At 33.4% G+C, this 27,352-nt stretch overlaps 2 protein-coding genes across 5 annotated transcripts in view; one reads left to right on the top strand and one right to left on the bottom strand.

The window, feature by feature from the left end:
* Nucleotides 1-27,352, bottom strand: part of CCNH (cyclin H) — a 111,913-nt gene that overhangs the window by 41,520 nt on the left and 43,041 nt on the right. Inside the window, exon 9 of one of the 4 annotated variants that reach the window (XR_012513253.1) lies at nt 1-27,352. This exon is cut by the window's left edge and continues 23,917 nt beyond it. The exons of 2 other annotated variants lie outside the window; for them this stretch is intronic. The gene's annotated coding sequence lies outside the window, so the exon portion shown is untranslated. One more of the 4 variants, XR_012513257.1, reaches the window with a different exon arrangement.
* Nucleotides 1-27,352, top strand: part of RASA1 (RAS p21 protein activator 1) — a 116,197-nt gene that overhangs the window by 69,326 nt on the left and 19,519 nt on the right. Inside the window, exons 7-13 of the mRNA XM_003920770.4 lie at nt 2,548-2,600; nt 5,848-5,998; nt 9,193-9,271; nt 15,704-15,824; nt 16,518-16,674; nt 22,787-22,874; nt 25,078-25,155. Of these exons, the coding sequence (XP_003920819.2) occupies nt 2,548-2,600; nt 5,848-5,998; nt 9,193-9,271; nt 15,704-15,824; nt 16,518-16,674; nt 22,787-22,874; nt 25,078-25,155 (727 nt within the window). The remainder of the gene's footprint in view (nt 1-2,547; nt 2,601-5,847; nt 5,999-9,192; nt 9,272-15,703; nt 15,825-16,517; nt 16,675-22,786; nt 22,875-25,077; nt 25,156-27,352) is intronic.

Genomic DNA, 27,352 nt, shown 5'->3' with positions numbered 1-27,352 from the left:
CTGTCACTTACCATCACTAGTTTTCTAATCTCCGTCTTGTAGGTCTTCAAATACATACTATTTTTTTCTGTATTGTTTTAGAGATAGGTTCTTGCCACTGCTCAAGCTAGAGTGCAGTGGTGCTATCATGATTCACTGCAGCCTCAAATTCTTGTGCTCAAGTGCTCTTCCTGCCTGAGCCTCCCAAGTAGCTGAGACTACAAATGTGCACCACCACACGTGGCAAATGTTGTAAATTTTTTTTATAGAGAGGGGGGTCTTACTATACTGCCCAGGCTGGTCTCAGACTCCTGGCCGCAAGTGATCCTCCCACCTTGGCCTTCCAAAGTGTTGGGATTACAGGTGTGAGCCATTGTTCCTGGCTATTTTTCTTCTTTATATCTTTGCTCAAGCTGCTTCCTAGACCAGAATTCTTCCATTCATACTTAGCTCATTTATCACTTCCCCCTAGGAAATCTTCCTTTATTTTCTTCCCTACGCACTCAACAGAATTGGTACCCTTCTCTGTTATTCCCATAATGCCTTTGGCAGTACCTATCACTGTGCTTATATTTTCTACATTGTTTCTGTAGTTAGGGTCTCACTATGTTGTCCAGTCTGGTCTCGGACTCTTGTGCTCAAGAGCTCTTCGTGACTTGGCCTCCAAAAGTACTGGGATTATAGGTGTGAGCCACCATTCCTGGCCTAGGAGTGGGGACTTCATTAAGATCAGGGACTCATCTTTTTTATCATTGCTGCAAACCATGTGGTTGAAATATATACATTTTATACTGGAATAAATGTCTGAAGAATGAAATTATTTTTAGAAAGTGATATTGCTGCTTGTAACTTCAGACTGCATGCTTCTGCTAAATAATCTTTTTCATCTGTAAACCTTATCATTTTTTTTTTTACCATTCTCTTTTTGAATTTTTTTTCTAACTGTAGAAGTAGAGGATTACCCTTGGAGGTAAGGTCATCTAGTTGACTCTCCTCCAGAATATAAAAATCCTGCTCTAACATTTGTAGTAAGTGGTCATTTAGCCTATGCTCGAATGTAGTGAAGATCCTCACTACATGCAGTCTGGACTGTTTTAGTTGTTGTACACTTGCTTTATATTATTCAAAATTTGCACGGGGAGTACCAGGAGATCTGAATTAGTGAGTTCATGCTTCGAATGGTTTTAAAGAAAAGTTTACCTTTTTATTCATATGAAAATTAAAAAATTCAATTATACTTTCATTCTTCACCAGTAATAATAGTATGGATCATTTAAAACAATGTGAACAACCTCTGAACCTGTAACACTGGACTTTAGAGCACTTATATATTTCAGTCCTATGTTTACTTTCCAGCTTGCTCTTTAATCTATTACTTAGAATAATTGCAGACCCTAATAAGATACAGCAAAGTAGTAGAAAGGTGATCGGGAATTGTCAGCCTGGCATTAAGATGTGTTAATCAGCAAGATAGATAATAGGCCTTTAGGTAAATAAGAGGTGATTTTATATACTTTGATAACTAGTAATTACTTTTTAAATCAGATACATCATTTTATTTGAAGGTAAAATTTAAATACTGATGTTATTTATATGCTCTATATTTTGACTATGATGCCATTTATAAAATTTGGAAAGGCTTAATTTAAGAATACAGACTATAAAATACTTAGCAACCTGGTTTGATAGGCTGTTAGCGCAAACAGAGTTAGGAACACTAAGTCCTTCTTTTCTTTTTTTTTTTTTTTGAGACGGAGTTTCGCTCTTGTTACCCAGGCTCGAGTGCAATGGCGCGATCTCGGCTCACCGCAACCTCCGCCTCCTGGGTTCAGGCAATTCTCCTGCCTCAGCCTCCTGAGTAGCTGGGATTACAGGCACGCGTCACCATGCCCAGCTAATGTTTTGTATTTTTAGTAGAGATGGGGTTTCACCATGTTGACCAGGATGGTCTTGATCTCTTGACCTCGTGATCCACCCGCCTCGGCCTCCCAAAGTGCTGGGTTTATAGGCTTGAGCCACCGCGCCCGGCCAAGTCCTTCTTTTCTTTCAGTTCTTGGTGTTAGTATCCACTTGTTCTTATCACCCAGTCTTATATTTTGGCTTTTAGCAAAGTAAGAGTCAACATCTTGAATTTATTTGAAGAGAGAACTTACCAGATGTTATAGGAAAATTCAGAAATAGGAGAAAAAATTCATTAAGTTTTTCAGGAAATTCTGGAGTAGGCGCTGTCTGTACTACTCCTTCTCCTCTCCCCATAAAACAGAAAAAAAAAAAAAAAGACCTATAACAGTTTGTTATTAATTCAGGATTAAAAATTGTTGCCATTTTTGTATAGGTAATGAAAATTGTAGTTTATATTTGATAGTTCCTAGTTTTACTACATTTTGTTGCAATTAAAGAGTATATATATATATACAATGTAACAAAAATGTATTAAGAATGACATTATTTGATTAATTGCATTTATTTTATTGTATCAATTTGAATTAAACTTATTGTATTGATTGTTTAGTTTTGATCATATAACAACAAAAGGACTTTATATATCTAATTTATTCTCTTTTTAAGATGGTTCCATGGGAAGATTTCCAAACAAGAAGCTTACAATTTACTAATGACAGGTACCTTTGTATTTACTTGCTTTTCTAATGTCTATTTAAAGAGAATAAAAAGGTGAATAAAATATTATGTGTTTTGCATTTAGCATTCAGTTAGTGTTTATGCATGTTATAATTTTCTGTCCAGTGCTAAGAAGCTGGTGTTTTTGTTTATATTTTAAACATACATGTAGTATAAAATTTAGTAAAGTGTTTTTCTTCTACTTCAGGCTCCTGTCCACTTCCTCAGAAGTAACACTAGATGACAGTTTTTTTCTCATATGTTTCTAGAAGTTTTCTGTGTCTCTGTGAATCTCTCTCACCCCTACACATACACACACAGAAATATGCAGCACAATTTCTTCATGTTAGATATATATTGGGAGATGATTCTGTATCTGCAGATAAAAATTTTCGTTACTCTTTTTTTATGGCCTTAAACTTTCAAATATAAATACCATAATTAACTAGCCTTCAATAGAAGGATATTGTATTTTATTCTTTTGCTGTTCAGCTACAGCAGACATTCTTGTGTTTATCTTTGTATACTTGTGGAATTATATGAGTGAGCCTTATTTAATATGTATTAATTTTAACATTTCCCAAAACTCTTGTGCTTTAAATAGAAAGTAAAATTTGACTTGTATTGTGGGTTTAACCATCCTGTCATTGTTTATTTTTACTAAATATTTAAGGCTGAATTAATTTAAATACTAACCATTTCTTTGGCAGACCACAGCTTATAAAGATTTCAGACGCATGTAAGCTTTACTAAGTAATTTAAAAGTTTTATTTCTTCAAAAATGTTGACTATTCAGTAGTTTCTGTATTTGGTGAAATAAATTCTTATGGTGATAACACTAATTATTAAAGATGTAATCTGAGTTGTTTTAATCCATAGAGCATTTTATTTTATTTATTTATTTTTTGAGATAGAATCTCGCTCTGTCATTAGGCTGGAGTGTAGTGGCGTGATCTTACTGATTGCAACCTCCCCTTCACGGGTTCACGCAATTCTCTTGCTTCAGCCTCCAGAGCAGCTGGGACTACAGGTGCGTTCCACCACACCCCAGCTAATGTTTGTATTTTTAGTAGAGACAGAGTTTCACCATGTTGGCCAGGATGGTCTTGATCTCTTGAGCTTTTGATCCACCTGCCTTGGCCTCCCAAAGTGCTGAGATTACAGGCGTGAGCCACAGCTCCCAGCCTAAAAGCACTGCATTTTAAATTAATACTTTACTCTTTCGAAAGATTTGAGATAATTTTTGAAGTACTCAATTTTATTGTAAAGATGTAGGTTAATTAGGTTCAAAAAAGTTTTAAAGAAAGATGATAATGCTGTATGATAATAAGAGAAGAAATTTTAAACCAAAATTATATTCTAACAGCTACTTCAGTGTGGAACCGAAAATATGTAGTTTAGTGAATTTATTGAATTTTGAATATAAGTTTCTTTTCTGGAACTTGTACCACCAAGTACTTAAGGTACTTACTCTTGTTTTAGGCATACAAGGTTGAAAAGGAACTAAGCTTAATTTCCTTACATTAGTTTGCATTTTCTTTGTTTTATGTGCTCTTTTGAGAATCTGGTGGGATTTTCTCTCCTGAGGACTACAAATAAGCACTTACATGCGCAATTTTGCATGAAATTCCTATCATTTTCTAGAATACATTTAGAGAGTATCTTGGATTCTTGTCACTAAGATTTGTTTTATCAACTTATAAACACTTTCATTTGAGCCCATATTATGCAGTCAGTTTTTGTAACTTTTATATTTACTTAAGTGTTAAGTCTTGAAGATTCAGTTTTAGGAGACTTATTTTTTCTTTTTACTGAAAAGGAAGTTAGTTGATAATAAGTGCCTTGATTGGATGATTGGAACTATTAGTAATTTACCCAAAAACTTTATCTTTCACATTTACTGTGCTTTCCTAAAAACAATCAAGTCCTGATCTTTTCTGTATCATTCGGACTTAAATGGATAAGAGAAAAAAAAGACCTGTAACAGTTTGTTATTAATCAGGATTAAAAATTGTTGTCATTTTTGTATTGGTAATGAAAATTGTAGTTTATATTTGATAGTTCCTAGTTTTACTACATTTTGTTGAAATTAAATATAGTATGTATATACAATGTAATAAAAATGGATTAAGAATGAGATTATTTGATTAATTGCATTTATTTCATTATCAATTTGAATTAAACTTACTGTATTGATTGTTTAGTTTTGATCATGTGATAACAGAAAAAGGACTTTCTATATCTAATTTATAAATAAATTAGATATTTAAATAAAGAGAAAAGGTAGAGCGTTTCAGTACTAGGAGTCACTGCCAATCAAAGATATCAACAGTTCTCTAAAATTAATGACATATTTAATATATGATAATTTGCTTCTATAATTCCTTGCAGGAGCATACCTACTGAATAAAATAACAGTGTATGTGTATTGATTTTAATAATTCATATACATATTTCAGTTGTTTTGAATCTACCTTTATAAAAAGCTTTTGGTACTACTTTATTACAGTCATTATTTTTTAATTTTTTAAAAGAGATTCTTGTATTTATCTTTGTACACTTGTGGAATTATATGATTGAGTCTATTTAATATGTATTAATTTTAACATTTCCCAAAACTCTTGTGCATATAAATACAAAGTTAAAATTGACTTGTATTGTTGGTCTAACCATCCTGTCATTGTTTATTCTTACTAAATATAGGATAGGATCCTGCTGTGTTGCCCTGGCTGGTATTGAACTCCTGGGCTCAAGTGATTCTTCTGAGTAGCTGGGATTATATGCATGTACCATTGTGCCTGGCACAGTCATTATTGTTTAATGATTAATTGAAAACATTAGTTAAGCACAGAGTATTCTTAAGCAAAATTAGTCTTTACTTTTTAGAATCTTATCAAGAGGATTTACAAACAGAATTTAGCAATTTTAGCTCATATTCCCTAATTTTGCTTACCTTTCCATATTATGACACGTGTAGACATTACTGACCAGAAGTTATGCTGTAAAATTTCTGCTCTCTACTTTTATGTATTAAAGCTGGTAAGACACATCAGAGAGAGCAGATAGACAAAATGGATAGTTGTGAATCATAAACAAGAAAATTTGAAAGAAAATTTGTTTAAAAAACATGTTCTGGTGAAAATTTATATATGTTTATGACTTTGAATGGACTTTATAATAGTACTACTTAACATCTTTTCTTTTTTATTTGATAATTAGGTAACAAAACTAACATATTAATTTTTACAGTTGGTCAAGTCTGCAGTTTTCTTGTGAGGCCCTCAGATAATACTCCTGGTGATTATTCACTTTATTTTCGGACCAGTGAAAATATTCAGCGATTTAAAATATGTCCAACACCAAACAATCAGTTTATGATGGGAGGCCGGTATTATAACAGGTAAATCCTAATTTTTTAGTTACCTTTTACTTTTGGCAAAAATAGTTGAAATCTTGATAATAAAAGATTCAAAATTATATAAAAGTTTCTAACTTCTAAAAATTATAAGACCTTTAATATAATTGCATAGTAGTCATGCACAGTAATTCTTTAGACAGTGTCAAATATGAATACAAATTAGTAACTTATACTTAGTTTCCTTCCACAGTAATTTTTGCTATTTTAAAATTAGACATAAGCTGTTTGCAAAAAATTTGCTAAATCTATATATAATCTGTAGGAGGAGCAAAATATCTAAGAAAAAGAAAATACTGGCTGGGCGCGGTGGCTCAAGCTTGTAATCCCAGCACTTTGGGAGGCCGAGGTGGGTGGATCACGAGGTCAAGAGATCGAGACCATCCTGGTCAACATAGTGAAACCCCGTCTCTACTAAAAATACAAAAAATTAGCTGGGCATGGTGGCACGTGCCTGTAATCCAAGCAACTCAGGAGGCTGAGGCAGGAGAATTGCCTGAACCTAGGAGGCGGAGGTTGCGGTGAGCCGAGATCACGCCATTGCACTCCAGCCTGGGTAACAAGAGCGAAACTCCGTCTAAAAAAAAAAAAAAAGAAAAAGAAAAAGAAAATATTATTTTGTTAGTGAGATACTTTAATACAAAAAAAAAGTTTCTAAAGTTACCTGAGACTTATTGTACAGATTATCATGTAATTGAGTTGTTCTCAAGTTGACATTTCTTATATGTGATTGTTGCTTTTTACTTCTCACTTTCAAAGTAAACTAATTGTCCCGAAACTCAGGATGAATTATTACTTGATTAGGAAAATAATAGAGGAAACCATATGATAGAATGTCAGACATTTTTCTGTCAAATAGAAAATAATCTTCATTTGTGAATGTAAAAGTTTTCCTATAACTAATAACTCTAGAGTAACACTGTTTTCCTTTTTCAGAGGCTGGCATAATCTTGTTCTAAAACACATTTGCCTAGTTTAACCCCTCAATACCACAGTAGCAATCTCTATCCAAATTAGAATTTATCAAACTAGACATTTGAATGAAGAGAGAGTCTGTAGCTGGTTTCTCCGAAAAAACAAAAAATAAAACAAGTTCTTCTGGTTGTTTGCTGGAAGCTCAGTTGACTGTTACAAGACATCAAATTTAAGATGGGAGTCTAGGCAGCTGGACCCTTTTGCCTACCTCATATACAAGTTGCTTGAGTACTTTCTGCATGACAATCTGAGTTCTAGATGTCCTCACTGAAAATGCAGCTAGTTGCAATTTGAACTCTTTTAAGAATGTATTTTTTCCCATTTCTAGTTTTCTAGAGATTTAGAACATACAAAATAATACATAGAAAACATTTTCTTCTTAACTGAATGAATGTCCATATTGAGATTGTTTTTAAAGATAAAATAACTTACATAGAATTTCTGTAAGTTTGTTTTGTCACTGACTAAAACTTCCTTAAGATACATCACACAAAATTGGAAATTCTTGCTGCATAGTGGAGGCACTAGGTAAAACACGAAAAGGTAGTTGCTTTTTGTTGCTAAATACCATGATGGAACATGAAAAAAGAAGTATTTTAAGGGATTTCTGTCCAAATTATTGCAATATTATTAGTCTTTTCAAAATGAGGATTTTTTAAAAAAAGTTAAATACATGTTAATTTAGTGCCCTTGACCATTCCCCAAGAACTTTGATTTTTAGAATTTTTATTCCCTCTGAATTTGTTTACAAATTCATCTTACTGTTTCCAGTTTTAACAGTAAACTTTTAAAAGAAAGCCCCAAATTATATTAATCAGGTGCCATGAAAATGAAGGATTTTGTAATTGTTTTGGAAATAATATTTCAGCATTAACATTAGTAACAATGTCTGAAATAATTCCTGGGAAGAAATATAGCCATACTCTGCTGTCCCATCTCTCCATCAACTATACATATGAGACTTCTGAGAAAGAGAGGCAGTAGTTAGTTACGTTTTTCATTTAGAAACTGTTAAGATATAACTTTAATATTCTTATATTGAGAGTTTTAAAAAAGCCAAAAAGGCATTTAATAGCAAATTTAATTCAGCAGACATTTATAGACTTATCTACTTTGTGAAATATACTGTACAAATCCTGTGTAAATACATTAAAGAAAAAGATACAATTTCTTCATTATTAGTGCTCAGGTTTATTAGAAGAGATAGTATAGTATGCAGACTGTGAAAATTCAGGGGATATATAAATGTGCATGGGAATCAGTAGATGAGAGTTCAGTGGGTGGTGAGAAGGAAGAGGATGGATTTTGTCCAGACCTTGAGGATTATTAACATTTATCTATGCTTCAAGAAGAGTGCACATGGTTTTATGTGCTAAGTACATTACGAAAATTAAAATCTGTCTGGAGAAGTGTTTCCTAGGTGGCTCAGAAGTTGCCATTTGTCCAGTATATTAAAGGCAAGTTTAAAATCCCAAGATTTCCATATTCAGGACAATAGAATGATCTTACTGATTATAGAGGAATAAGTTTATATTTAAAAAATTATGTGTTTCACTAAAATTTATATTAAAATACATTGTCATTTTATTTTCAATTTTGTTTTTAAAAATATTTTCCCAGTATTTAGAACAATTTGTAGCACTTTTAATCGAAATAATCAATAAGCTTTTCTCTCTATAGTGATAATCCTACACGTAAGATTAACTCATTTTTTAATTCTATTTTTGCCAAAATGTGTTTTATGACCTGTTTCTGATCTGAAACCAGAATGTGTAAATGTTGTGATAATAAACATTCTTAATTTATCTGAACTTGCTTCCTAAATAAATGCCATGTTTCTGTGAATTCTTCATTCTTAGTATCTCAGAAGTACTCTTGGGGGTGAAAAAAAAGGTAGACTTTCAGTTACTTCCTCATTTATGATGACTCTTTGAGTATGGCATTGTTGGTTTGGCTGCCCTCTTGATGTGTATGGAAAATCGGAATCTGTGCTGTGTATTCTGGCCTGTAAACCTATATTGAGAACATTCTAGTTTTTCTAAAATAATATGAACGTTACACATTTATTCTATTAATGTATTTGTGTTATGTGCTTTGAAAAAAATTTGTTTATTAGATAATCTTTGGTAGAAAGTTCACACATATTTTTAAGGACTTTGCATTTTTATGAGACAGATTCATATTCGAAATTTTTATTTTAACAGCATTGGGGACATCATAGATCACTATCGAAAAGAACAGATTGTTGAAGGGTATTATCTTAAGGAACCTGTGCCAATGCAGGTCAGTGTTGCGTTTCTTATTGCAGTAATTAACATTTTATTTTAAAATGCATTTTGGTGGTATGTTTTTGCACACATTTGTATAATTAAGTTTGGATACAATTTAAAACTGCAGATTTAGATTTTTTTATAAAGTGAACTGTAAGAGAATCTTTTAGTTTTTATCTATGTTGATTTAGGTAATCAGGAACATCCTAGTGTCTTTTTGAGAATCGAACCAGTTGTGGGGAAAGGCAAGTTGCACTAGGTCAGTAGTGAGTTTGTTGGAGGCAAAAGTAGAGATAGCAGGGATAAACCACAGCCATGCTTATTAAAGACTGGGGAGTACTAAAAGGAAATAAAAAATGATAGAAGAGGATTAGGGCAAAAACTGGTTTACACTTTTTCCTTATTTACCTGTAGTTTTGTGGTGAGAGAATTTGAGAATGTCTGTATACTCAGTGAGTAAAAACTGTACAGTAATAAAGAGAAGAATGATGATGTATAGGGAGATGGGTGGTAGCAGTATCTTATGAACAAGGTCCTAGAGAAGACAAAAATGAATAGAATGTAGAATATAAAAGGAAAGATTGGCCATGAGCAAGAGAGCCTATTAAATATTAATTGCTTATGGTGATTAGCCTGTTTCTTCCTCATTGCACTTTCTGAAGTGTATGGTAGGGAAATGGTATAACGGGTTAGAAAAACATGCTTCAAAAGAGGGATTAATAATTTTCCTAAGTGGAAAATGGAGGTACTGATATTCTAGCAACATAAAAGATTGCTAAGGGTTTTGGGTACCCAGCTGCAGTTGTACAGTGATTTGTAGTGTGCCTCATTTCTTGATGTTTCCTCCTATTAACAAGTTGATTTCAGATGGCTATTCCTACTACTTATTGCAGTTATGGGAGGGGCTGCTGGTAAGGAATCATTCTGAAGCCAAATACAAATTCAAGAATCATCATAATCTTGTCACATTTTAATATACAGGCACACCTTGTTTTATTTTGCATTGTCTTATGCTTCAAAGATAGTGAGTCTTTTACAAATTGAAGGTTTGTGGCAACAAGGACATCTATTGCTACTGTTTTTCCAAAGCATGTGCACATTTGTGTCTTAGTGTCACATTTTGGTAATTCTTACAGTGTTTCAGACTTTTTCACTATTATATGTTGATTGGTGATCAGTGATCTTTAATGTTACTATTGCAATTGTTTTGGGGTATCATGAACTGCATCTGAAGAAGACTGCAAGCTTAATGGCTAAGTGTGGTATATGTTCGGACTACTCCATTGACTGGCTGGTTCTGTTTCTCTTCCTCTCCTTGGGACTTCTATTCCTTGAGACACAACACTATTGAAATTGGGCCAATTAATACCCTACAATGGCCTCTAAAAGGTCAAGTGAAAAAAAAGTCACATGTCTCTCTCACATTAAGTAAAATGCTAGAAATGTTAAGCTTAGTGAGAGAGGCATGGTGAAAGCCAAGATAGGCTAACAGTTAGGTCTCTCTTGCACCAAACAGCCAAGCTGTGAATGAAAGGAAGAGTTGTTGAAGGAAATTAAAAGTGCTACTCCACTGAACACATGAATGATAATAAAGTGAAACAGACTTACGGCTGATATGGAGAGAATTTGAGTGGTCTGGATTAAAGACTAAACCAGAGATAAAATTTCGTTAAGCCAAAGCCTATCCAAAGCAAGGCCCTAATTCTCATCTGTTCTTTGAAGGGTGATAGAGGTGAGGAAGCTGCAGAAGCAAAATTGGAAGCTAGCAGAGGTTGGTTCATAAGATTTAAGGAAAGATGCTATCTCCATCATATAAAAGTGTAAGGTGAAGCAAAAAGTGCTGATGTAGAAACTGTAGCAAGTTACCAAAACATCTAGCTAGTTTTTCAGAAGGTAACTAGCAAGCTATCCAGAAGGTAACTGATGAAGGTGGCTAAACAACAGACTTTCAGTGTAAAGAAACCATCCTTCTTTCATGGCTAGAGTTAATGCGTAGCTTTGAAGCTTCAAAGGTCTGGCTGACTCTCTTGTGAGGGGCTAATGCAGCTAGTGACTTTAGGTTGAAGCCAATGGACAATTCTGAAAAACCTAGGAGCACCAGAATTATGCCAAATCTACTGTGCCCATGCTCTGTCAATGGAACTATAAAGCCTGTATGATAGCCCATCTGTTTACAGCATGGTTTACTGAACATTTTAAGGCCGCTGTTGAAACTTGCTCAGAACAAAATATTTTTTTTCAAAATATTACTGATTACTGACAATGCAACTCTTTACTCAAGAGCTCTGATAGACATGTACAAGGAGATTGTTGTTTTCATGCCAGCGAACACAACTTTTATTCTGTAGCTCATGGATCAAGGAGTAATTTTGACTTTCGAATCCTTAAGAAATAATTTCATATTGTTATAGTTGCCAAAATTAGTGATTCCTCTTACGGATCTGGGCAAGGTAAATTGAAAACCCCTTGGAAAGGATTCATTGTTCCAGATACCATTAAGAACATTTGTGATTCATGGGCATAGGCTACAATAACAGAAGTTTGGAAGAACCTGATTCCAACCCTTATGGATAACTTTGAGGGGCTCAAGACTACAAGATGACTTTGAGGAGGAAGTAACTGCAGATATGGTAGAAACAGCAAGAGAACTAGATTTGGAAGTAGAGCTTGAAGATGTGACTGAGACTTTTGTGATGAAACTGGAGCGAAAGAGGAGTTGCTTGTTATGGATGAGAAAAGAAAGTAGTCTTTTGAGATGGAATCTACTCCTGTGAAGATCCTGTGATCATCGTTGAAATGAAAACAAAGGATTTAGAATATTCTATAAACTTACTTGATAAAGCAGCAAGAGGGTTTGAGAGGAATGCCTCTAGTTCTGAAAGAAGTTCAACTATGGGTAAAATGGTAACAAACAGCAGTTTAGGGAAATTCTTTTGTCAAAGGAAGAGTCAATTGATGTAGCAGACTTCATTTTTAAGAAATTGCCACAACCACCCCAACCTTTGGCAGCCACTGCCCTAATCACTCAGCAGGCATCAGTATCAAGGCAAGAGACTCAGTGAAGGCCTAGATGACCAGAGTCACGGTCTTGCCCTATGACTCAGGCTGGAGTACAGTGGTGCAACTGTAGCTCACTGCAACCTTGAATTCCTGGGCTCAAGCAATGCTCATGCCTCACCCTCTCCAGTAGCTAGGACTACAGGTGTACACCACCATGCCTAGTTAATATTTTTTGTAGAGATGGAGTCTTGCTATGTTGCCCAGGCTAGTCTTTAATTCCTAGCCTCAAACAATCCTTCTGCCTTGGTCTCCCAAAATGCTAGGATTATAGGTGTAAACCACCTTGGCTGGACCAACAGTTTTATTAATAAATATTTTTAAATTAACACAAATACATTGTTAGACATAATGCTATTGCACACTTACAGACTACGGTATAGTTGTAAACATAACTTCTACTTGCACTGTGAAACCAAAAGATTCATATGGCTGGCTTGATTGTGGTGGTCTAGAGCCAAATCTGCAATACCTCTATGGTTTTATATTCCTAAGTCATTTTACAAATAATTCGCATCAGCAAAAATCAAAGTATAATCCAAAAACAATTTCATTGGAAAATGTATTAAGAAGTCAAATGTAGCATACCCAAATTTGTGTTTCATGTTTTCATGGTTAGAAAGGCTAACATGCTTGAAATGCACAATCTTTTCCATGCAACTAACAGTTCTTTACCCTTCATGCACAGACCTGGAACACAGCCATCTTGTAAATTCTGATTCCAGATTTAGAATCAGATACATGTCTGTTATGTTCTACTTGTAATTACTTTGGTTCTTCTTGCATTGTATCTATCAAATGCAGTATCAATTCCAGATTTTAAATACTTCACTACTGAAGTCTAGCTTATGACTCTTTCTTGTTTTTGTATTATCAAAATGCAGTGGTTTTTTTTTTTTTGAAATGGAGTTTTACTCTTTTTTGCCCAGGCTGGAGTGCAATGGCATGATCTCCGCTCACTGCAACCTCCATTTCCCAAGTTCAAGTGATTCTCCTACCTCAGCCTCCCATGTAGCTGGGATTACAGGCGTGTTCACCACGCCTAGTAATTTTGTATTTTTAGTAGAGATAGGGTTTCAGCCTTTGGCCAGGCTGGTCTTGAACTCCTAACTTCAGGTGATTGGCCCACCTCAGCCTCCCAAAGTGCTGGAATTACAGGTGTGAACAAAATGCAGTACTTTTGAAAACTTTGATGGCTCATAATTTTGTTGGAGAGTACAGTGTCCTTTGCTCCATACTTGTAAAATATTTTTGTTTAGATTTTTTAAAAAAACCAATTAACACTGATGTTGGAGAGTGATCAATCCAGTGAATTAAAAAATTTCTGTTATATGTTTACTTTCAGTAATGTTTTATACAAATGGCCTTTAATGTTTGTCTATTCACAAATCATGTTAAGTAAATTTTGATGTACATAGAAATTTAAACAGTAGTCTCTAATTTCTTTTTAGCAAAACAGGAAAAAATGTTGCATGGTGACATTCTTCCTGTTTAATAACTGATCATCATATTTCCTTTTTTCCCCTTAGAAATAATATGGTTCACTCAGTGTTTCTTGAGTTTGAGGAAATTCAAGTATATCATCACTGAAAAATCACAGTCTGAGATTTGTTTATCAAAATCAATTCTGCCATCATGATAGAGTGCTGCTGTTTCTTTGCAGTTACCTTATTATTTTTCTAATTGTCAAACATCTTCCTGTGTCAGTTTTTTCTCTTTACCATTTATAAGCAGAAAATAAAGAGTTCTGAATATTTTAAGTATGTTCAAAGCTAAAAAGACAGCAAAGATGGCCTTTTATACTTTTTCAAAAGATGCTGCAATACTTGACAACACAGTTAAAATAAATAAAAAAGGACAAAAAAGCCCAGAATGATGCAATAGAGATGATTTATTTCATTGTCACATCATCCTGTAGGCCAGGCATTGGCAGAAGTTTTCTGTAAAGGGCCAGATAGTAAATATTTAGGGTTTTGTAGTTCATTTAGTTTGTCTACTAAAGTCTGCCTATTTGGAAGCAACCACAGACAGGATGTTAGGGAATGAGCATGGCTGTGTTCCAATAAAACTTTATGTATAAGAAACAGATGGTGGATTGGATTTAGCATGGATGCCATAGTATGTCAGCCCTGTTGTAGGCAATTCATTCTTCTGTTTTCTATTATTTTAGGATTTTTTTTTTTTAAGCGTACTTGGGAATAATTCTAAGTAATGATGAATAGTTTCTAGGATGATGAAACAGCATAATGTTGCAATATATAGCAGAGAGAGAATTATGAAGATCCCACAGCATATCTTAGATTTATAAGAGGATTGAATGGAACCATGAACTTTGTAAGATGGACTAAAAGTCATAAAATATTAATGCTTGCAACATAGTAAGAACTACGCCAGAGAGAAATAGAAAAACTAAAACTGAGTCCAATTCACCTTGATAGTAAAATTTAAGATTCGTTTATTCTGGAAGGATCATAATAAAGGCGTCCTGTAAAATTCTTTTTTTCAAGGGTTTAACAATTTATGTCAGTTCTGCCAAAGTGTAACATGCAATCCTAAAAATGGCATTACTCAAAATCAGGCAATAAAAATCACAGGGCTTTTGGGAAAAGTGAGGTTAGGGGTGTAACACTTAGAAATTTCATCAGTGATACATTAAGGAAGTAAAAACCTAATATGTTGCTTAGTTTTATACATGCAAAATGATTAACAAATATGTACACACTATAATAAATATGGCACTTTACCTTGAAAAAAGGCCTGAAGTTTACATGTGGAAATGGCCATTGGTAGGGCTGAAGCATGGGTATGTTGCAGAATGGCAGAGGATTATCTGAAATCAAGGTTATAACACCAGCTATGGATGGATGGGTGCAGCGTGTGACAAGCTTAGTGAATTGAGGGAACTGTTAGGTATTTGAGGTGTGTATGTTTTATACATTATAATTTCTTAGTTCACCTAGGTACTGTTGTCTGTATTCACCTAGCATTTCTACAGACATAATTGTGCATAAGCAAACATGATTTTGCTTTATGCTTATATTGGGTCCTAATTTAGTTATGCTGGGACAAGTTTATGTTTTTAAAACATTGTTTGCTGTAAAATATAACTGACTGTATGTGAAAATATTTTATTAGTTGCACATAGAAAAAGACAACTTGTTCTTGGGAATGACAAAGAAACCTTTCTGTGAAAGTTGTCTGTGTTTTGGGGAAAAAATAAGTAAACCTTTCTGAGAATTTCTTTGGAAAGCAAAAGACTGTTTATGTGTTATGTACATCTAGATTTTAGTATTTTAATCACTTTGGCTTTTAATTGGTAATTTAATAGATTTTTACCTCATTTCCATCAAGAATGTATAAAATAATTTTAACGTTTTTTAAAATTCAGGATCAAGAACAAGTACTCAATGACACAGTGGATGGCAAGGAAATCTATAATACCATCCGTCGTAAAACAAAGGATGCCTTTTATAAAAATATTGTTAAGAAAGGTTATCTTCTGAAAAAGGGTAAGTAATTTCTGAATTTTATCATTAACTCCTTTGATAGAGACACTGTAAATGTGGAGCTCCAAATTACTGTAATACATAGCCAATAAGCTGTTTTGACATGTTATTAATAATTGACACTTGTGTACAGCCTACATATAAGCATCCTTCAAAATTAGAGTGTAGGTATATTAAACGTCTACAGTTTCAACCAGAATCTTTGTTTCTTCTGCCCATGTGTTTTTTTTTTTTTTTTTCTTCTTTCTTTCTTTCTTTGAGGAACTCCTTATGGCACATGGCCCATCATAGTATTGATATTTTACAGATTTTCCTCAATTTGCCATAAAGGCATGTTGGGAAATTTGTCGCTAGGGGTGTCCTTTAGTGGAAGAATTTTTTCTTAAAGCTGGAAAATAATTACTCCAAAACAAGAATTCTGATGATTTCATCATGTTGAAATCTCTGAAGATACAGTTAAGGTATCCTCACCATTTACTCTGTGATTAATTAAAACAAGTAATATAACAAAAGGTATTTTTGTACATGTTCGTTACAGACATTTTCTCATTATGTAAGAATTGGCCTATTACATAAACTTTGGAATAAAAATTGATTCATATTTAATTATTTTCAGCAACACTAATAAATAGGATTTCACAATTTATTGTTTGGCTAAAACAATGTTTTGTTTGTTTTTTTTTTTTTAAAAAACAGGCAAAGGAAAACGTTGGAAAAATTTGTATTTTATCTTAGAGGGTAGTGATGCCCAACTTATTTATTTTGAAAGTGAAAAACGAGCTACAAAACCAAAAGGATTAATAGATCTCAGTGTCTGTTCTGTCTATGTTGTTCATGATAGTCTCTTTGACAGGTAAGATGGTTTTCCTTTGGAATTGTCTTAGCAATAAAATAGTGGGTAGAAACTAAGCAAACCAATTTTGAGAGCCCTAAAATCATCTTCTAAAAGCAGATTTACTTTCTAGGTAATTTTTGCCTTCTTTGCTTAATTTTAGACTAACGTATGCATAAAGTCTACTCCATTGTACTGCATATAAGTCTTTGGAATGACATTTCCTGTAGTATATGTTTTCTCCCTGCCCCCACCAGCAATCTTTTGAGTGATTTAGAGTCTTTGTCACCTTTCCTCTGTTGTTTTTCACATGCTTTTACCTCAGTGCACCCAATAGTACTAGGTGCCCTCAATTCTGCTGTTAGCTCTGGCAAGTTCTTAAGAAAGCTAACATTTAAAAATAATATAAAATTGTTTTGATAGGAAAAATATATTTGAAATTAAAAAAAAAAAATTCTTCTTACATTGATTTTCTTGTTTTTTAAAAAATGAATATAAATGTATAAGCTGAATCCTAAACATCACAAGACAAATCCAGCTCTTGATTACATCTGGATTTTTGCTCAAGAACAAGGCTCTTTCTTTACCTTTCACCTTTAGTATTATCAGTAATCCATCCCAGTCTTCTTAGATGTATTTACCACTTTTATTACTCATTGTTATGATTAGTAAGAAAGAAGGCAGTTAAAACAAATGTTTCAACAGCTTGTTTTTCTGCTACAGAATGGCATTTCTGTACGTTTTATCCTGTTGAAATATTTCTCAAGAGAAATATCTAAAATATATAGCCTTGTCATTTCTTTTTTCAGAATGTGTTTAGATCACATTAGTGTTATATGTGATTTTGACAGTTTTTAAAAATCAAACAGGTTTGGGAAGTGCCGATTGAACAAATAGTTTTACTTATAACACAGCTTTTTGTAGCCTTGTTTATATTGTGGATCTCTAAAATAGTATGAATTACTTCATAAATTCATTTTACAAAGACACTCTCCTTTTTCCCCCCTGAATACTCTCTATTACCTCATAAAGAGTTGTTCCAAAAAACACAAGGGGTGGGTGAGATAACGATTTCTTGAGATTATTTTCCCCCTCCTTCAACAACCTAAAAATCTTAGCCTTCAAATGTGGTTGGCTCAGGCCTCTGGCTCCTTTTCTCTAGTTCTACTCTGCACCCTTCTTGTGGGTTGAATTCTTCTTCAAGCCAGTTACCTACGTGGTAGCAAGGTGGCAAACAGCACCAGAGAAAGGGCTGTAAGCATTCACTCCCTTAATTATTAAAAATCTTGAAAATATGCTGTTGAGCCACCTCTGATTCAATTTTTAGTTCTGGGTTACCTGAGGTAAAAGGAATGGGATTTTCCTGATAGAATGAGGAGGCCCTTTTGTGCCCAGATCTGTGGCTGGAAATGATTGCACCCATAGTGAGGCTGCTATACTTAATCATATGGATGTTGGGGAGACAACATTATTCCCTACTAAATGTAGTTTATTATCATGAAAGGATGGTATTTTCGGAACAACTCTGTTGAGATCAGTAATATGAAATAGGTGGTTCTTGATTCTTGGAGGATGGGTATAAATTTATTTGGATAGTTGAGGAGAGCTTCCCAACCAGTGTTCCATTAATCAGTATAGGTGTCCCTTGAGATACTAGTGATTGTAAAATCCTATTGTAGTATAAATATTTAACAAATGTTTTATATTTCAAAAATTCTAACACTTGAAATCCTATCATCCTGTAAAAACTGTTGTAATTCATTATTTTATTGGAGCAAAAGAATGGTGTATAATATTTGGAGAGAATTTTTTATAGTGGCTATACTTCAGTACTTCCTACTTTCTTGTTCAGTCATCCAGGTAATCTGAATATTACTTTACTCACAGTTTCTTGTTAATCATTATGAAGCTACTTTTTGTGTTCAAGCAGAAACTGTCTCATTTTGTTTCTTACATTTTTTTCTATTAATAGAAGTTAAAATTGTTTTAATTATCATTGTAAAATTTATAAGGAGGTTCTTGAAAATAACAATGAATTTGATATATTTTTCATTGTTACTACCTTATAAATTAGCTTTAATTTACGGATATTTATTTTCTCACCATAAGGGCAATTTGGTGACTAACACTGGAAAGTAATTAGAATCATAAGATAAAGATTTAACTCACTAGGCCAGAAAAGAAATACATTTGAAACAAAGAATGTCCTATGGAAATGCTAGTTAAGTTTATGATTGGTGATGAGGCATCATGATAGGAACATTTAAAGATTTATATGAAGATCATCTTATGTTTGTAGACCTGAATTCCATATTAAATGTTATAAAATGGAGGCTCTAATAAAATCTGAGCTGCTTCAATTGCATCTGTTTTCAGTCTTATGTGAGAAATGGAATCAAAATACCTACTGTTGGATGCTGGAGCATGTTAGCTGTCCAAAAGAAGAGTTTTGATAAAAGTTTATGATTACAGGAGAAAACTTTTTTGGTGAATGATTCTCATTTTGCAGATTTACTGAAGAATGAGTGAACTTCCTCAAATTATATGTACATGTTTTGACAGTTTATGGATTTCAGGTAGAAATTCAGCCTTGGAAAGGCGAGGTTAAAAATGATTTACTAGTGTTACTTACAACTGGAATGATACGAATCTTAAAGTATTAAGATGAATATAGCATTATCTGTAAGATCAGACAAAAAGCTTTAGCATTATTTTAATAAACTTTATATGAACAGATGCAGTTAGATTGGAAGTCTGTTGGCACAATCAAAAGAAAGATCCACATTACACTTGTCAGTAAAAGAGAAAGAACTGCTAGAGTTAATGAAGGATCAGATCCTTGAAGCACAAGTTAAAGATTCTGAATGATTCCTATTCTGGTTACTAACAAGAAAGGAGTTTCTATCTGGTAGGCGAGAAAGCAATAAGTATACATTTACCACTTGCTATAAGGTTGTAGCTTGCTGCTTGTGCAGTTTCTTGTTGAAGGTGACTTAAAAGAACTTGAAGGTATTTTTTTAAAAAGTCTTCATTATGAGTTATATTTAATGATACTAAGTCTGAAACCTAGTATGAAAAAGTTATGTTCGTAAGACCTAAAGTCTCTAATTTAGAAAACAGATTTTTTTTTTTAAGGCTGGGCATGGTGGCTCACATAGCACTTTGGGAGCCCAAGGTAAGCCGATCACTTGAGCCCAGGAGTTGGAGACCAGCATGGGCCTACAAGGTGAAACCCGTCTCTTTAAAAAAATTAGCCAGGTGTGGTAGTGCGCACCTCTGGTCCCAGCTACTCAGGAGGGTGAAGTATGAGGATTGTCTGATCCCAGGAGGTAAATGTTTGCAGAGGGCTGACTGTATACCACTACACCCACAGCAGTGAGACCCTGTCTCTTAACAAAACAAAAATATTTTTTTCAAAGTATGCTAGTTTACAGTCAGCTATTTTTTAAAAATATGTGCCTTTCTGTGAAATTGTAAGAGAAACAGAAAGATTGAATGCCAAGGCAAATAGCATTAACAAAGTATATTTCAAGAAAATGAGAAGACATCTCTACCATATAATAGGACAAGTAAAAAATAGGTTGATAAACAATGACTCATAATAGGAGACAAATACCAGAGGACAGTAGGGGAAATTGTAGATTAATGTTAATATTTTTTCTTTATGTTATCATATTAATGCCAGCATGGAACATTTCCTGCTTTGTGTATACCTAGAACCTGATATGTTGACCTTTGGCATTTAGATGAAGTCTAATATGAAAATTAATAGCAGCCTTCTGTAGTAGGTGATTAGCGTACTTGCTCAGCCTGATGCTGAAGAATGTTGGATGGCACTGCTTTTTTCTTGCATGGCTGTAGTTACACAGCTGTGTAATTTTTCCAGATTATTTTCAATATTAAGAGATTTCCAAGTCCTCTATTTCCTTGTATTAAACTTCTTTTAATACTGCATTGCTTCGAATATTAACCATTTCAGAAGCACAAGTAGAAAGACGTCTTAGTGATACAGTTATTCTAGTGAATATCCATGTGGCAATTAATTTTTACACCATTTTTTCATAGCTGTATCTTATTGTGGTATTGATGGCTTTACATTTATTTATGAAAATGTTTTGCTGGATATTAAATTTAAGATTAGCAGTCATTTTCTTTTGCCATTTTAAAGATAGTTTTCTGCCTTCCAACATTTTCATTGTCTTTCCAATTGTTTGTTTTAGAGGTAATATATTTTTGTCTTTTCTCTTAGAGGCAGTGTATCTTACTCAACTTTCTTTGGATGTTTTGTGATTTTTCCTTATATTTTCAGCAGTAAAACCAAAATTTACCTACTGTAAATTAAAAAAAAGAAAGAAAATTATCCTTATCTTTGTAGTGCTTCTTCAACCTGAGATCTGATGTTCTTTGTCAGTTTTAGAAAACCCTTGGTTAGTATCTATTAAACTGTTAATGTCTAATTTAAACAGTTGTTCTGCCACAGTCATTTTTCTTGTATTCCTGTTAAAACAGTTGCACTTTTCCCCATGCTGTTTTCTATGTTTTTCATCACTTTTTCCTCTGTACCAAACTGTATTTTCTTCTGATCTTTTAGTTCACTAATCTACCATTCTACAGTGAAATCTACTTTTTCAGGACTTCATTTTCTTACATTTTTCAATTTAGAATTTTCATTTTTTAAGAGACCCAGTTTCTGGCAAATTTCTTGTTACCTATTTTCTTAAACATTTTAATTATAATTACTTGAAAGTCTTATCTGTCTTCAATATCTGGGTAATTTTTATGTCTGTTATTTTTGTCTTAGCTTTTAGCCATTTAATCGTGATGCGTGTAGTGTCTACTTATTTTGATTAAATGGTAGACTGCATGAAAACCTATGGAAGCTATGGTTAATGTTACTGTGTCCAGAAAGGATTGTTCTGATGGATGATGTAGTGATAGTACATCTGGTAAAGGCTATTCTATTTCTGGTTTACTCTTATCATGAAGGCATAACCCTTTAGGGGTCCTAATAGAAAGCCTGAAATCCATTTTTTTTTTCTCCCAGCACTGTCAAACTACTGGATTTGTGGTTAGTTTTTTAGCCATTGAGCTACTGTTTTCTGCTTAGCATCTCCACTGCACAGCTTAGAATTGGCAAATGCCTTGAACAGAAAAGCTGTGGAGAATGTCAGGTTCATTATAGTATGATCTTAGCTCCTCAGATACTTTGGTCGTTCTCCAGTGCTTTTCAATAGTATTTTTTTGTTGTTTTGTATAATGTTTTAAATTTTATCCAGCCAGGATGGTTAGTCCGATACAGGCAACTTTTTAGAATTGGAAGTTTCCAATTCCTATTTTCCATGATTACTTTTAGGACATTCTCAAAGCATGAGAAGATAGTATTAAGCCTGTGCTCTGTGTATTTTGCTATGGCCTCCTAACGTTAGTGTGAGATAAAATCTTTGTTTAAAGCAGAAATAGAAGTAACATTTATTGAGTTCTAAAAACATGCAGGCCCCTAATAAACATTTTATTAACATTTTCAAGTCTAGTTAGAAAAGACATTTCCAAAAGAGATATAAATTGTTGTCTAATATTGCACTTACATATCAAATGATTTATAATACTAAAGACAAGAACATTTGTTATACACAACTGTTCATTTAAACTCTAGAACAAGCATAGATATGAGGAGATGATGTTTCCATTTTAACAGGAGAAGAAAAATCATCAGTTTAGAAAAATTTGAAAACATAGAATCACCTACAATCTCCTTAGAGATAATTACTTAGAATATTTTTGGTCTAAGAACATTTCTAGTCTTTTTCCAGTGCATATAAAGCTTTTCAGATTTGCTGTGTGCAGTTCTAGCAATTCAGCTTCAATTTTTGGGTAACTACATTTCTAATGTCTTTTACAATTAATTGAAAGTTCTTTACAATTTGAAAGACTGATAATAATTTAATAGTGCTGACATAAAATTTTCTAAAATATATACAATTGACTTTTTTTGGTAATGATCTGGTACAGTGGAGAATTATTTCTCTAAATTAAGAATTACAATTTTATGTGAATTATGAGTTTTTTAAAGTTGGTATAAATATTTTGCTATTTTCTATTAAGCTTCCTAATAATTTTTGTTTTTCTTTTAAAGGCCAAACTGTTTTCAGATAGTAGTTCAGCACTTTAGTGAAGAACATTACATCTTTTACTTTGCAGGAGAAACTCCAGAACAAGCAGAGGTAAGATTACTGTTTCTTAAACTACTGTAAACTTTTATGTTAGCCCATGTTTTCTTGTTAACTGGAATAGAAAACGACTGCATTCAAGATAAAGTGATAGAAAGAATGCCTGAAATCTAATCATCTCTTAAGGAATTAGAAGTTTCATATGTAAAAAATTTTTTGCAGAAATGCAGAAACAAACACAGTGAAGGGTTATTGGGAATGAAAACTCCATTTTAAATTGACCTTTAAATACTCTATGATATTGAGGCCAACTGAGAATACTCATTAAAATACTCTGCATAAAGGTTATAGATAATCTCAGTACAATGAGAAGATAAGCCAGTTAGTTTTGCTATCAAGCATTAATTATTCTTCACTGGTTGAACTCTATGTCTGAAAATAAAAGTTCAGTCAACACAAAGAAAAATCTTTTTAGGAATCTTCCTTTCTACATGTTCTTCAAGCCAAGTCTAGATATAATGACTACTTTAGCACTAGCTATTAATCCATGTGCAATGTCCTTCTTATAGTTTCTATTGTTTTAAGTAATTCTGTGAAGAAATCATATTTAATAAACTCTTTAATAAAAAATATTTTCCAACAAAGGGAGACCCCAGCTCTACAACAAAAGTAAAAAAATAAGCTGGGTGTTCTGGCTTATAGGCAGGAAGATTACATGAGCACAGGACTTTGAGTTACAGTGAGTAAGATCAAGACACTGTAATCCAGCCTAAGCAACAGACTGAGACACTGTCTATTAAAATTTTTTTTTTGCTTTCTTTGAACCCTAATATTACTGGAGTATATGGTTGTATTTTATACAAATATGGCTACATTTCTGCTGATACTCAAAGGAACTTAAAGGTGGTTAAGAAGTGAAAGTGGCTTTGTTGGAAATATAATTTGCTAACCCTAGATATGAGGAACATGCTTTTAAAACTGGATCCTAGCTTGAGACTCATAAACATGAATAAGCCACTGTGTTTTGTGGCTCATAATAAATGTCATATTTCACATCTTTATTAAACTATCTCATTTAAATGCTCATTTCACAGATAATGCACATAAAATTTTTATGGCTATGTATCTGTAATCTTTAGATGAGAAAGGTAGGGCTCAAAACATTTTGGTAACTTAGATGTTTTTTTTTAAATGTTAGAAATTGAGTTAGGAATAGAAATTTAAACTTCAGTATCCTATTTTCTAGTCATTTTATCATGGTCCCTCTTTCTGAATAAAAATATGTCACATACCATAATGACATTTTAGCATGTTTTAAAAGCCTTATAACATTTTTAAAAATGTATTTATACATAATCTTTCTATATTCTATATTTCCATAAATGGTATTTCCAGTTTTTGTTGATTTGGTGAGCTGTGGGGGTCTCTGGTTATTCTCTTCTATTTCAAAAAGCTGTGGTAACTGATTTGGTTTTAATTTGCTCTAATATAAATACATTTTCTAAACATTGACAAAGTTCAGCTTCATTGAAATAGCCAACAAACTAAAAACATAATTGAATAAAGCAATAGTACACAGCTTTCCAGAAACATGTAAAAACCAAAGTGAATATTTAGATTTATTTTTAATAAACCTAAGTAGTTCTCTACTTTCTCCCAAAGCACTAGATAAACATTAAAAAAAAAAAAACATGGCTGCAATTTGATTTGAATATTAGACTGAAATGATTTTTTAAATCTAATGTTATATTTGAGAAGCTTAAAAATAACCCAAGTCCTCTTATACATTTCTACCTGTATCATGGTCTAAAGTATAAATTAGCATGCTGTCATCGAATCAGTCATCACAGTATCAGTTGGTTTTGCAATTAGCCCTCTCCCCTTCTCACAAAATGTATCAAGTTAAATTCCACCTAAGCTTGCCTCAAGTGTTAACAGCTTCATTAAACATAGACAGTTAATTTCCCCAAGGTAGTATCTGTTTGAGAGAAACAATTTCTTTAAATTTGATTTTTTGGCTAATTAATGGCCACTTATGGTGCATTTAATGCATAAATTCAAACCAAGATTTATACAGAATTATAATTGTTTTAGTTATTGTTTTATTGGGGCATAAATAAAGTGCAGTATAGTCTGAGAATAGAAATGGCAGTCTAGAGAAGGAAAGAATTGTTGAATTTGAAAAAAAAACTAATTGATGATTTGGAAACCAAATAAACTAGTGTATATTTCTTTGAAATGGTGTTTTTCTTTGTAGGACTGGATGAAAGCTCTGCAGGCATTTTGCAGTTTACGGAAAAGTAGTCCAGGGACATCCAATAAACGCCTTCGTCAGGTGAAGCTTAATTTTCTTTGATTTGTAATTGTCACATTTTGCTTTAACGCTTTGCCCTTTATGTTTTATTTTATGTGAACTGTTTTTGGCATCATATCTTATGGGGGTTAAGCTGCCACTTGCTTCAGTAGCAGGAAAATGTTACTTCTTTTTTTTTTTTTTTTTTTTTGAGACGGAGTTTCGCTCTTGTTACCCAGGCTGGAGTGCAATGGCGCGATCTCGGCTCACTGCAACCTCCGCCTCCTGGGTTCAAGCAATTCTTCTGCCTCAGCCTCCTGAGTAGCTGGGATTACAGGCATGCACCACTATGCCCAGCTAATTTTTTGTATTTTTAGTGGAGACGGGGTTTCACCACGTTGACCAGGATGGTCTCGATCTCTCGACCTCGTGATCCACCCGCCTCGGCCTCCCAAAGTGCTGGGATTACAGGCTTGAGCCACCGCGCCCGGCCTAAAATGTTACTTCTTTATGAAAGAGAATGTTCTTAGTCCGTAATGCCAACTGTTAAAAACGTAAGAAAGATTATTTATTCTTCCAGTTAAAATACTATACCACCACAACAGAAACTGTTCTGTTGGTCATTTAATTTTCCTTCAAAAAATTATTTTGGCTTCTTTCAGAAAAGTAGAACATTGAAAAGATCATCAGATTTAAAGTACTAATCCCAATAAACTTTTTTCGGATTTTCATTCTGAAGAACGGCTTTTGAAACGTACTGCTTAACTCTTAGGAAATATTTAATCTTATTTGAAACCATAACATGCCTATTACTTTCATTTGTGAAAAGTAGGCTTTCTTTTTGGATGTATAAGGGTAACTTTATAACCTCCATTTCTTGGCTTCTTTCTTTATAGTAATCCCTATATAATTGGAAGAAGTTGGGCAAATTTTGACATTCTTGAGGTTTTTAGAGAAAGTTTGGTACAATACTTACTTACTGACCAAAGTGTATTCTGTTTTCTTCATGTGACTATCTGATAAGCTGGGTGATTAATATACTTTTCTACTGGGAGTGGATAATGGTTGATATTTAGGTGACTAAATAGTCCCTGTAACCCAAAGTCTGGCTGTTCCCCAAGGAAATTTAAGTATACACACAATCACCACGTGTTCGTAACACTGTAACATTTGTAAGCTATAAAAAATCAGATTGGATTTTCACAAATAAGAGCAAGTTGTATTTTGTATGAAACTTGAGCCATTAAATTGACATTTGCAGGTATAATATAATGATAGCTAATATCTCTTAAGCACTTTTATGTATCAGTGGGCAGTGAGATTCAGTGATTTACACACACAGTTGGCCGTCCCTATTCATGGGTTCTGCATCAGTGGAATCTACCAACCATGGGTCAAAAATATTCAGAAAATAAAAATACAGTATCACAACGATGAACAGCATTCACACTGTATTAGGTATTACAAGTAATCTAGAGATGATTTAAAGCATATAGGAGGGTGTGCATAGATTTAATGCAGGTACTGTGTTATTTTCTATAAGGGACTTGAGCATCCTTGGGCTTTGTTATCTGCCAGGACAGAGAAGGGGAGGGCTTGGGATCAATCCTGCAGATACTGAGGGACAACTAGTTTGTAATCCTTATGAAAATCTGTAGTGTAGACTTTCTACTTACATATTAGAAAAATGAGGCTTAGAGGGACTGATTTGTCCAAGGCCACACAAGTAGTACATGGCAAGAGAGAAAGAGGACCTAGTTGGGTATAGCTCAGTGGTAGAGCATTTGACTGCAGCAGAGAAAGAGGACCTGACAGTAGAAGGGAGATGATCTAAATTCTGGCATCCAAACTGAACAAATGACTTAGATTTTTTTACATTTGTATCCTTTCCTGTAAAATAAGAAGGCAGAGTCAGTGTTTTTAAAAGTTTTAGCCATGGAACTCTATTTTATAGAAATAAAATCTTCTAGATAAGCATTATATAACGTATGGGATTTTGATTTGAGTAGTGACAGTTGTTTACTTACATGAATAAAGAATTTTCCTCTCGACTTCATTTTCTCTGTATCATTGTTTTATGGTAGAAAAGGTATATTTTTCCAAGAAGATACTGGTAGAAATAACTTGTAAAATAAAATTGCATTGTTTTATCTTCTTAGGTGGGAAGAATTATTTTAAATATTTTAATGTTTTAAGTATGCCATATAAAAAGGAAAAATAAAATCAAAGCTCATATTTT

The sequence above is a fragment of the Saimiri boliviensis genome, chromosome 1, assembly GCF_048565385.1.
Source record: "Saimiri boliviensis isolate mSaiBol1 chromosome 1, mSaiBol1.pri, whole genome shotgun sequence".
Taxonomy (NCBI): Eukaryota; Metazoa; Chordata; class Mammalia; order Primates; family Cebidae; genus Saimiri; species Saimiri boliviensis.
This window is presented reverse-complemented; position numbering and strand designations above follow the sequence as displayed.